Source organism: Falco cherrug, chromosome 7 (assembly GCF_023634085.1).
Source record: "Falco cherrug isolate bFalChe1 chromosome 7, bFalChe1.pri, whole genome shotgun sequence".
NCBI lineage: Eukaryota > Metazoa > Chordata > Aves > Falconiformes > Falconidae > Falco > Falco cherrug.
In genome coordinates, this window is record NC_073703.1 from 38,712,781 (window position 1) to 38,725,359 (window position 12,579).

The window sequence follows — 12,579 nt, forward strand, 5'->3', positions numbered from 1 at the left end:
CCAGAGAAAAGGAAAATGTGGAAGTTGGTGAAACCTAATGTATGCTTATTGTCTGGTATCTGTCCCCCACCCTGCATCAAGGGCTGGATTTTTTTTTTACCTTCACATATGCAGTCCACCTTAAATTTTTTATTTTTGTACGATGTCTGTGGGTTCCAGTCTTGAAATATGAAGAAACAGATTTATGGCGGCTGCTGGGCACAACAAATTAAGTTGACAGTGATGTATGAGAGCATAATAGCATGATGATCCCTCTGTAGCACGGCTGGACGCCTCCTGCTTCATTTGGCTCTTGTTAGGATCTGTTAGGCAGCTAAATAATGAAATTCTGCTGACTGATTTCTGATTTCTCTTTTCTTTTTCTTTTCACCTTTTCTGAAACTTGCATTTCCCAGACCCATCCTAATGCCAGCAAACTGCCCTTAAAGGATTCTTTCACTTATGATGACTACAGGTTGGTCTGTCTTTTAATACTATTTATATATATATATATATATATATATATATATACACATACATGTACATAAACATAAATAAGCTGTGGGCCCCTAGAAATGCTTCATTGGTGGGGAAGCCCTGTTGTTACTGAAATATTAAATGTAGGATTTGATACTAATACACTTTCTTAATGAAGAAGAAGGTAAAATAAATATGCAGATTTTAATTGTTACAAAGGAATAGTCATTATGAGCCATAATTTAGCCAACTGGCACGCATAGTCTGAGATTAGTAAGGTAATCCATTGTTTCTTAAGAAAATAATTCAGCTGAAAGTGCAGGAGCTTGGGGTTTGGGTTTGGGGATTTTTTGTAATTTCTTCTTTTATAAACGGCTTTACCAGCAAATAGTAGTAAGAACTAGTATTTATAGTGGCTGTTGGTCAAGGAGAGCTTGAGAACTTCAGTTGTACATGTGAGGTATGAGTCACTTGAAGGTGCTATAGGGGGTGATAAAAATATGAATAATTAAGATAATGAGAGCTTTAATTCTGTTAAGTGATTAAAATAACCTGAATAAAAGGCATTCATGAGGTCTTACAGGGATTATTTTTTTTTAGCCTAGTTGTACTTTTGGGCAAGTCTATGAAAGCGGGATTTCCAGAGCATGCCTCCTTCACTTATAGGGTCACCGAGGAACACACCAACTTAGGTGTGAAGTGGTCTAAAATTTTGCAGATAAATTACTATTAAAAATAAACATACTGCTATTATGTTTCAGTCAGTGTTTGTATATCAAAATTATCCACAATTTTAACTTGCTTTTTAGAATTAAGTAGCTTTCAATTTGATGGTAACTTTCTTAGCAATCTGTAGTCCTTCTGAAAAAATTCTTCTGAAAGCTTAATACTGTATATTAAATACTCGTTAGTAGTGGATTCTGTGGGAGTTAAAATTATTTTGACCTTCTTCTGGTGGTATTCTTCTCCCCCCCCCTCAAAAAACGACAACAGATATATGTATGAAGGCCAGAACACAGTGAAACTAAGATTTTTTTTTCCCATCATGCATTTAATATTAATTTTTCTGAACTAAAATAAAAGTGAAATTTTAGAAAATACTAGAAAAGCTTTTCTGAAGATTCTTATGTTTGAATAGTTAGCCTGTAGGCTGTTTGCTTAACCTGTTGTAGGAGGGTTTTGAATGCTGTTGGTGTGCTACACTGTGACACTTTCTTTGTTCTTTTTACCTATGTATCTGTTCAGAGTATTGGGGCTTTTTTTTTTTCTTTTTAGTCTCTTAAGCAGAAAATATAGCCATACTGATCTAAGCCAAAAGTTCGCAGACTGAAGAGCAGAGTTTACCAGAATATCATGCAAGTGTCAGGTTATGACACCGGCTTCCAGGTCATGCAGCACGTCAGCTTTTTAGGGAGTGAGGAGCAGAAATATGTCCTGGCTCTTACAAGAGTCTGCACATAGATGAGAGGTACTGCTGTCAAGCAGTAGCTGTGAACTGCTTTGAAGCTTGCAGGAATAGCTGACCCCAGGTCCAGGATGTGTGGTTAGAGGTATGTGTGCAGTGAAGGGATGGGGAAGCAGGAGGTGGCATGGGGGTGGGTCCTGATTAAGGTAATAGAAGGTATGAAGGCTCTGTTGCAAAAAGCGCAGAAGAGGGGTGGGACTGCCATCCCAATTTGGAGATTGGTCTATTTGTAAGTTTTGGAAACAGGAGCTGCTACTTCTCCTGCAAGTTGTAATGCCTTCTGCTGTGTGATGTTCAAGAAAACGGAGTTCGGAAACTCCCAGCCTAAATGATTGCTTCGGGTTGGATTACAGCCAGTCATATTTTGACAATTTGAATGTTGACCACGTAATGTTTTTAATTTTTGTAGATGGGCCGTTTCCTCTGTTATGACACGGCAGAACCAGATTCCAACAGAAGATGGTTCCAGAGTTACATTGGCTCTAATACCTTTATGGGACATGTGTAATCATACTAATGGATTGGTAAGGATTTCTTCAGTGTTGCTGAAAGGCTTTAGGGCTTAAGTATTAAGCCTTTCAACTGCCATAGAACAGTTTAATAACACTTTTCATTATGCTTCTTAACATAGGGGTTTTATCTTCCCAAGCGACTCTAAAAAAACTAATATCTGAAAGAAAGTTTTGTCAGTTTCTTAAACATCTTATGATAGCTTTTTCAGGGGGAACTTTCTTCATCTTCAGGGAGAACTTTCTTCACCTAGAGAAAACTTCAGAAGTGATTGGATGCTTGCATATCTCCTATACATGTAATGCACCTTTAAAAGTTTTCAGTTACATGATACCTTTTTTCCAGCCAAGTCTGAATATTTTTCTGATATGGAGTTTCATTTCTGACAGGCTGAAAAAGATTCACAGGACTGGATAGATGTGTTCTGAGAATAGCAAAGCAGACAATGACGGAGGTTGCCTCTTGTAGCTACCACAAGGGAAAGTGGTTAGAAATTTGCAACTAAGAAATACTGCCTGCTCTCCTAACCATGCCCAAAGAGCCTTGTTATGGAGACAGAAACAACAAGAACAAAGCCTGGTTCAACAAAAACAGTACATCTGTTACTACATCAAAGAAACAAAATGCAAAAATACTACTTTAGGGCATATTAAACATTTAAAAGGCGACATATGTGTATAGAAAGTCAGACCTGCTGACATTTTGGCTTACATGAGCTAATTCAGAGGATGAGGTCTTGATTTCATTAACAGGCTAGTTAATGTTGAAGTGAGGAAATGGAAATCTCTAAGAGGATGGTTTATCAATGTTGTTTAGCCATTCTCAGGTACACTTCAGAATTCATACTCCAAGTGTGTTTCCAGTAGATAGTATTACTTATCGTAGACAGTGGATATGACCATGCTATTCAAGCAATCTGGTTCTTTTGTGGGAGAGTAGACCTGAGTGTTAGGAGAGCAGCATGTGTTAGTATTGTTGGTATAAGAAAAGCCTGGTTTAAAAGAACAAATTTTAAAGCAGGTTGGTTTTCACTTGACATTTAGCTGATTTATTGTTACTGTGACTGTACCAAATACAGCATGGTAGGCTAGGCTACAAAGTTGCAAGTGTTTGGAGGTTTTTATGTATTTCTTTTTCCTTATTAAAAGGTGATTACTTGTTGCTCTTTAACACTGATTCTTGTCTTTTGCTATTTGTTATGCAATCTCATAATTTCGATTTAGCAATAAAGCTTGTAAAAGAGTCTCCAGTATAAAGAAAATTGGTTAAAAATCAGAAATATATATTTTTGTAATAGAAGTCTTAGCTGCAAGCGTAAGTACTTCCTGTACCCTCTTCCTGCTGGGCATCTCTTTCGGATGCTTTTGCAGAGACTTGTCTGTATTCATTAGACAACTCTTAATGAATACCTTCAAAGTTGTGATTAGAGGAAAGAGGAAGAGAATTAAGGTTCTAGGAGGGAAAAACTTAAGTAGTCTATATTAAAAGAGCAGTAGTTATGTTGTTTTAATCATTCAAGCTTCTATTTAAATTGATAAAGTAATTTTTATTTTTATTATGCTGTTTAACAATGGGTTTGATATGGAGCCAGCCTCTGGAGCTAAACCTGCTAATGCAGTAGTATATCAGGGTTGAAAGCATTTTTTTATGCTGAAGTGTATCCTAAAGGGGTGGGGGGTGCGCTTATATATTTTGTATGTATATACAGACTTCGCTCATTTGTTTCATAGTTCTACAGAAAATAGATCAAATGGTTATAGATTTAGGAAGGATAAACAACTGTAATATTGATGATGGGCTAAGAAAAGCTACTAAGCCTATTTTTGTCATGTGCTAGTTTCCTTGTACTGTTAGAAATAGGGGGAAAAAACTGCTAAGGTAACTGTAAGCTGCTAAGATAACCGTAAGCTGTCTGTGTGGTAGTTTATATTACTGCAAAGTGAGATGAGGGTGGGTTCTTCTCGAATCATCGCACATCCCTTTAAAATACATCAAGGGAATTGTTCTTCACTGCAGGAAAGTAAGAAACAAAAGATGGCGTTGTATGCACCCCTCTAGTCTATTCCAAACATAGTGCTGAAATACTTCTGGAGTCAATCAGCTACTATGTATCGCTGTTCTTGTTTTTTTCCGCAAGACCCGTTTCCATGAGCTAGATAATAAAATGCTCGTTGGGTTTTAACTGAAGCTAGGTCCATCCAGCTTTTTCTTGCTTCTGACACTATTAATTAGATCAACCTGCCTCTAAGAACTATATCAAAATGGTTGTCTTCATGCATTTCTCATTGTTATTCTTTAGTAGGATTGTATTTTGACAGTCAGAGGTTGATTACCAGTTCTGGCAGAGCTTTGAATAAGCTACATTCTGCCTGTTGGGCTGGGTCCATCCTTAATCACTGACCAAGCAGACTATTGGATGCTTTATACACAACTTGAAATTCATGTATCAGTCTGCTTCAGAAATAAAACTGAAGGGATGCAATTTGTCAGCTATCATGTGGGAAGAGAAGTAAACACCCTGTTAATTCTCTTACGTGACTGCTATTAAAAGAAAGAGGAAATAAGAGTCTAGTGCTCCATTATGCTTTATAGAAGAGCCTTTCAGAAGCGCTGCTGGTTTGTCTGTTGGTATTTAAAAAAAAAAAAAACACCAAAGGCAAGAATAAAAAATAATCCAAAAAATGAGCAGTACTCTAGTGAAGCATGCTTAAACTGACAGAATCCTCCTCTTAATGTACTGGAATTTCCCCAGTCCTTGAAAGCCTCCTGTTCCACAGGCATTTCAAGAGACTACAATGGACTTTTCATGTTTGGAAGTATTTCACTGAGTTCATACGCTAAGAAAATTTCAGGACAGGTCAAGTGCTTGTCAAGAGTTCCCTTTTTTTGAATAGAAAGTTACAGTTTTTCAGAAGATGACTGTATTTGAACTTGGAAGTTCAAATAAAGAACATTTATCATAGCGAAGGTAAATCCTCTAGCACTTGTAACCTGCAATTCGGGGTTAGGTAACCTTCTAAATGAGAGATCTTAATTAAAAATTGTTCAGTCTAGCATAGTAAATGTACAGGAATTTCTGTGTTCAACTACTACAGCCTGTGTTTTGCAGCAGGCCGTACTGCAGGACTCTCATGTTCTTTTCAGATCTCAACGTACCACAAACACATTAATAGACCCAAGGTGGTGGCATCCACATGCAGAGCAGTTCTGCAGGCCTCCACAGGGCCAGGCTGCCGTGTTGGATTTGCTGGATTGGAGACAGGTTCCCCATGCTCACTTTGAAAGCACTGTTTTGGCTGACAAATGCACGCTTGATGGTGCAAGCAGCACAACACTGTTAACATAGAAACCATCAACCAAGTCTTCAAAATAATCCATGGACTTCTGTCTTTGGACAAACTGCATCCAAGATGGGAATCAGGATATACTGCAACTCACATGTCAGCTTACAAAACAGTATGTTTTAATTTACAAGGGATGAGAGAGAGTCTTCAGCTTCTTCTAGGTTTTTCCCCAGGCCCAGAGCTTATTATTCCCTAAGCTAGCTCTGTCAGTACTGAATTCAGAATACCTACCATAAAAGTTGCTTCCTGATTGTTCAGCAGCTTATGTTCCACCCTATGGCTGCCTCTGTGCCGGCATCTTTGGTAATACTATTCAAGAACAAGCTGTTTGTCATTTTATGAAAGTATTACAATTTTTGATAGCTTCACTTGTTAGTGTGACCCCTTTACAGTTTTGTAATTTTTTTGGAGAAGTACAGGTTGGTTAGAAGAGTTTATCCTCCTCCATTGCCTGCTACCATCAAAAAAATCCTTTTAGCATTTTAAGAGTGTTACCTAACTTTTAGATAAAGGGATTATTTGCAAGCAAATTATAATTCTCTGAAGATTGTATCCCCTAAAGATCCACAGTTCTATAATCCTTTTTCATTGAGAGATCAAATATGTTGGCAGCTGAAGGATAAAGCACAGCATATAGAGCTGTCAGTGCCTTGCTCCGTTGGGTCTCATGGGAGTGACTGAAAGCTCCAGAACTTTTTAACAAGCTGCTGGCTTTAGCACGGGACTGTCTGTGGTCTATGGAGGGTACTTTCCTCAGAGCCTTCTGTTCACTTCAGGTAAGTTATTTCCTCCATTAGCTTTCTTTAATGCAGAGGTATTTTTGAAACGAGACTGCTCAGAAATCATAAAACTATCACTACCAGCTATATTATATTGTATAGAGAGAAATGTATGCAATTGCTGTTGTTAATACCTATTTCCCATAGGACAATGTTTGTCAATGGCAGGAGAGAGAAATACAAAATGCTAAAGGTGCTTTTGTTACTCTTCCCTTGGATAGATCACCACAGGCTACAATTTAGAAGATGACCGGTGTGAATGTGTAGCGCTTCAGGATTTCAAGGCTGGAGAACAGGTAATGTGAAGTTATCTACATAATTATTCTTTAATTAAGTTTTGTGGACACCTGGCAACTCCCTACAAAATTTTAATACCAGAGTGGTATGGATTAAGCCCTGCTACGTGTGAATTTTATTATGCTGAGCTAATTTTCTGTGAAAATGCTACCAAACCAAGTAAATGTGTGTTTTTCAGAATAAAATATTTTCTATCACTTGATAGATAGCAGCTTTAGGAGAGTTTTGGCTCCTCATATTTTAGAGAAGTAGTTGAAATATTTAATCATTGGTAAATGCACTTACACAGACGTTAAGTTTGGTATTCTGGATGAGATTAATAAAAGGCCATAATATCCAAACGTCCAAAGATAAACGTAATTTAGATTTGGGGTGTCACTTTATCTGCAATAGCAGATTGTAGAGTCTTTCTTACCAGTGTTGTTAGTTTGTATTTCTTGTTAGTCTTCATTTAAAAGAGGTTAAAGGCAGTATGTTTGCAAGTCATTTTACCCATGTTGTTATTCCCATGTTTAGTGAAAATTAGAAAGGACCAAAAAATATACACCCTCCCTTTCACACAGGCATGCATACATGTACGCACCCCTTCATCCTGCAACAGAAAGTACCACGGGAGATCTTGCAAAGATGCATGGAATAGTCCAGAATCCAGTATTTTGTTCAGAACTGCTAAGAAACAGAAATGGGCGTTAAAACTAGTGATGCATTGAAGACAGTGGTTCCAGCAGTGTAGGAAATCTCTGCTAGGAGGGTTCCTGTGCTGTGTCAGCAGCCAGCCTAAACCCTCAAGTGTAGTAGCACTCCGCTTTTCCTGCTGCTTGTGCAACTGCATTCAGCATGCCCAGAAAAAGAGTTTGTCTATGAAACATCCCAAAATGTTTTGTAACTCAGTCTCTGAGTTTAGTGTATTATTTTGCGAGCCTTACACTTGATAATATTTTGATTTTCTTTTTTATTATGTATTGTTACCTTCTTTTTTAACAAAGACGTATACCTGAAGAATTTTTTTTTAAGTGTGTCTTTCCAGTGGTATATTTATCCTCATTGCTATGCTGGGGTTTACAGTGATTGTATGTTTTTTTTGTTGCTTTTAGAATTTGTTATGGTAGTCAAATATTTGCTGTTTTTTCCAATACCGGTATGATGAGTTAAAAGGGGTCCACAGTTTTTCCAGAAGTGATCCAATTTGTAATTTTCCACAGCTGGCAATGGATGTGTCATATAGCTGTTCTGGCTGCTTTCTCCATTTTAATTATAGAGGCTTCCACTATTTCAGTTTTATTAAAATAAACTACTAAAGTAGTTTCACTTTGTCTGCTATTTATCGGACTTTTTTTTTTATTATTTCTGTGCAAACTTTAACTGTTTATTGACATCATTAAAGTGCTTTAATTAAATAATGCTTCACTCTTTTAATATACTCTGCAGATGTTATTTCTTACAGTTTCAGCAGGAAGAGTGTATGATCCCTGCTTTTACTACTAAAAAATGTGAGGCAGCAGCAGTCCATAGAATCTATCAAACACTGGCCTTGAATAAAACAACTCTCTCATTTTGTTTAATTGGCTTTTTTGTAAAACAGTTTTAGAGTGTGAGAGTGTATTGTGTAATCTACACATTAAATGTGAGTTTTAGTTTAGTATGAGATGTATCACAGTAGTTTTCAAACTTGAGAGGGTTAGCAACACTCTCCTTAACCACTGCCTTAACATACCCAGGCAGGTCACTTGTTCATTGTATGAGTGTGTTAGTACAATGTTTACAATAATTTAATATCACGCTTAAGCATTTAGTGCTTAACATAAATAGTTCTAATCTAAAATTGAAACCAAAGAAAGTAAATGGCATCATTACTGTAGCTGAGCCCTTAACAGAACACTCTGTCTCTGCTAGCTGGAGAGGAGTAGAAGCTTACAGGTATCCAGAGCGTTGCTGTACCCTGAGGTTAAGAACTTCTGTAACTGTTGAAACTTTTTTTTCCTCACAATTCCGTTATCAAACAAAAGGGGAAAATATCCTCTTGATGCGGGAGAAGACAATTGCTACTCTGACCTCTTGTCCCACGTACTTCATACAGCCTAGCCCCCAGTTAAACCCTTTTTGCATCTTTTTTAATGGGAATTACAGAACCTGTATGCTTTAGATAAAGAGTTCAGAGTATAACACAAAAACAAATACCAGTTGAACACAGATCAGATCTCTCTGTATGATATACTTTGGTATATTCACACCTTAAGGTAACATTAAAACAAAAGCAAAGCTGATCCCTCAGCAGTGTAGACTCCTCTTTTGGGTGGGTATTGGGGGGTGGGGTGGGGGAATAACCCCAGAAACACCATTTCTGTTAATGGGCCTTCCTTGTCTCAGATTTTTTTTTAGCATTTAAAAGGCATAGGATCTTTGAAAGCTTATTTCCAGATACTGGTGTTTTATGACAGTGTGAGAAAATAAAGCATTTTTATTTTAAAGTATAGAATAAGAACCTCTTCTCTCCTTTCAAAGTGTCTCAGTTACATGGATATGTTTACATCTACCTCTAAGGTATATTGCCATACTATATACAGCATTTGAGTCGATACCAGAAAACAAAGCATGTTTCTTTATATAACCAAATATACCTTCTACTCAGAATAGTAACTCTTTCAGGAAATAACTTTCAAATTATGTCAGTTTTGTGAGCTGATCTTAAGCTTTTTTCCTGTCCCTTCACTTCTCTTTTCATCCTTCTAGATTTACATTTTTTATGGCACCCGGTCAAACGCTGAATTTGTGATCCACAGTGGTTTTTTCTTTGATAATAATTCACATGACAGAGTGAAAATAAAGCTTGGCGTGAGTAAAAGTGACAGGCTGTATGCTATGAAGGCAGAGGTCTTAGCTCGTGCTGGTATCCCAACGTAAGTAAAACACAGTGCCATGGGTTTTTTAAAACATTTCCAAAGTATATAGTGTCCAGTAGAGCATATATAAAGCTGTTTATGATAGTTTTCTTCGATGTAATATTTCTCCTGTTTGTATAGCAAATTAAAGTTACTGTAATAATATTTGCAGAAGTTCTCTGAGCTATATTATCATCTAATTTGGACCATATATAAGGAAAAAAGCCTTTGCTTTAATAACCATTTGAACAAAAACAGGGCAAGGATTAATCCGAAGCAATCTGTGGTTTTTCTTTCTTTCCTATCCCTTGCAGACATACTATGATGCTCAGTATGTGAACCACGGCGTTTTCCTTTAGTCTTTTCAGTCCAGAAGGTACTGTTAGGAGCAGCAGACGTGAAACTTTGTGTTTTCATTAATTTATTGTGAAAGCCATATAAAAATAATTGTAAATGTAGGATTATAGAGGTAATAGTTATTTTCAGATACAGATTAGGGGTTTGAACTAGGGTTACCTAATTTTTTAAAAGTTACTTTTGTAACAGTGCATTTGTGGTATACTTTAAAGTCTGTTACGTTGAAATAGGTTCGAAGGTATGACAATAGAACTTGCACTTACTGTTGTTGTTTGATTGTTTCTTTTATTAGTTCGAGTGTTTTTGCCTTGCACTCCACTGAGCCTCCAATCTCTGCCCAGCTTTTGGCTTTCCTTCGAGTGTTTTGTATGAGTGAAGGTAAGATGTTCTGTAAAGAAAACCTAATTTACATCTGTTGGGGGGGTGGTGGTGGTGTTTTTCTTTTAATGCAAGAATGTGATAGACATTTATATAAAACGTTAAGCTAGAAGATGGGAAAAGGTGAGGAGCTGAGGTTAAAAAGGGACCTATAAGCTAGTGAGAAACCTAGTCTTTGGGCATGTTGTCTGAGGAAGTGTTTCAGTAACATAGGCCTTTTTGGAACTCCTAAAGCATGAGGCGATGCAATTTTTTATTATTTTTAATCTCCCAGGCTGTTGTGAATGAGAGCGCTTTGGAGCTTATCTTTAGTTTTTAGGTTTTAAAATGGTTCACAGAACAAGATGGTGTGAGACCCAGGGGTTTACATGCTTAAAATCATAGCGTATTAGCCATCACTGCTGGAATCATTTAGGTATGGAATTAATATTCTGTATTATAGGAGAAATATGGAAGAGGCATTTCAAAGTTGGGTATTTGCAGTATTTTGGTAATTCATAATCTAAAACCAACTTACGTATTTTCAAATTGTTTTTGTAGTCTTTCTCTTACATTAGGGTTCTTTTGGGGGGGAAAATATGTGTACAGTTAATAAGTATTCACCTAATTTGTGCATGTGAGACTTCTGATTAAATGTTTGTGATAGATGCTTGCTGGTTAGATGCAGTTTTGGAGGTTATAGATGTGACAGTTTTTCATGACAGTGAGAGAATTCCCTTCCAGTTCGGGTGCTGTGCAGATTATGTGGATTTTGATACAAGTAGAATGCTGAAGTTAAGTTTTTGCATGTGCTCTGTTTGCTTTCTTTAACAAAAATACCCCTCTGCCTAATTGAGTGTCACTGCATCCTGTCATCCATCTTTTAGAACTTACTAAGAAATTAGAATAGAATAGTTGAAGGGGGATGTACAACAACCATCTAGTCCAACTGCCTGACCACTTCAGGGAGTAAATTCAAGTAAAGAAAATCTTAGGATGCTGATAAGGGGGTGAATTTTGGCTCAGAGAAAAAGATATAGCTAGTGGACGTTTTAGTTGAATTTCTGATATGCGATTGTGCTCAGTCTTAAATACTGTATAAGAAACCTGTTTATTGAGAAACTACATGCAGGTGGTTTGTAAAGTTTGTGGTATCTGCTTTGTAGGAGTGAAATTCGGTAATTAAAAGATTAATGGAATTTCTGTAATGTCAAGGAGCTGATTAAACATCTTCTGCTCTGTGTGAGGTTTGTTTGATGGATGTCTCTTCTGACCAACTGTAAAGAATTTCTGCTACTGAAAAAGATTACCAAAACAATAGGAAAAATACTTCCATTGCTATTTGCACACTCTCTGGCCTGTTCCTTTTATCATCAAAAAGTTCACTGAACTCTTTAAAGAATGGCTCCCTTTTGTTTATCAAGTATTGTACAAAACATTCTGTCTCACTGTCACAGAGTGATGCTGTGTATGAGAGGCTATGATGTATAAAGATTCTTTTTTTCCAAGTGGAGCAAAAGGTCCATTTTCTGCTAACCTCAAGCCTTCCCAGTTGCCTCTTTGAGAAGAATCCTAGAAATAACTAGCATATCTGATAATTCTTATTTGAGGAGAGGGTTTTTTGTTAGCTGCTCAAAGCTATACTATTGCAAATAAATCTTTCTGCAGTTTGTCAACTGACAATGTGAATGATGAGATTGTTTTTTAACAGATTGGTTTTATACTTATTGCAGAAGAGCTGAAGGAACACTTGATAGGCGAGCATGCCATTGACAAAATCTTCACTCTGGGCAACTCTGAGTTTCCCATTAGCTGGGACAATGAAGTTAAACTTTGGACATTCCTAGAAGCCAGAGCATCCCTTCTTTTGAAAACCTATAAAACAACTGTGGAGGTAAAATTATTGTTATACCTAATTTAAATGTCTGAAATGTTCTGTGTTATGGTTGTAGGAAAAGAGATTTTGTCCCCCATCTTGTCTTTACAAACTTTAATCTGAATGTTAGTACATAATTCATTCTGTACTTTTAAAGCATAGAAACAGATTTGCATTATCTAAGGAAAATCAAGTAAGATTACAGAAAAGAAAATTTTGTTAATGTAATTTTGTTAATGTATTTTTTTCTTTGATTCTC

General features: G+C 36.8%; 1 protein-coding gene across 4 annotated transcripts in view; it reads left to right on the forward strand.

Annotated features, from left to right (window-relative positions):
• The window catches only part of SETD3 (SET domain containing 3, actin histidine methyltransferase), a 63,785-nt gene that overhangs the window by 48,330 nt on the left and 2,876 nt on the right, over window positions 1-12,579 (forward strand). For all 4 annotated transcript variants that reach the window (XM_055716823.1, XM_055716820.1, XM_055716821.1 and 1 more), the window contains 6 exons: window positions 396-454; window positions 2,331-2,445; window positions 6,776-6,850; window positions 9,582-9,748; window positions 10,380-10,465; window positions 12,178-12,338. In XM_055716823.1, coding sequence (XP_055572798.1) covers window positions 396-454; window positions 2,331-2,445; window positions 6,776-6,850; window positions 9,582-9,748; window positions 10,380-10,465; window positions 12,178-12,338 — 663 coding nt within the window. The remainder of the gene's footprint in view (window positions 1-395; window positions 455-2,330; window positions 2,446-6,775; window positions 6,851-9,581; window positions 9,749-10,379; window positions 10,466-12,177; window positions 12,339-12,579) is intronic.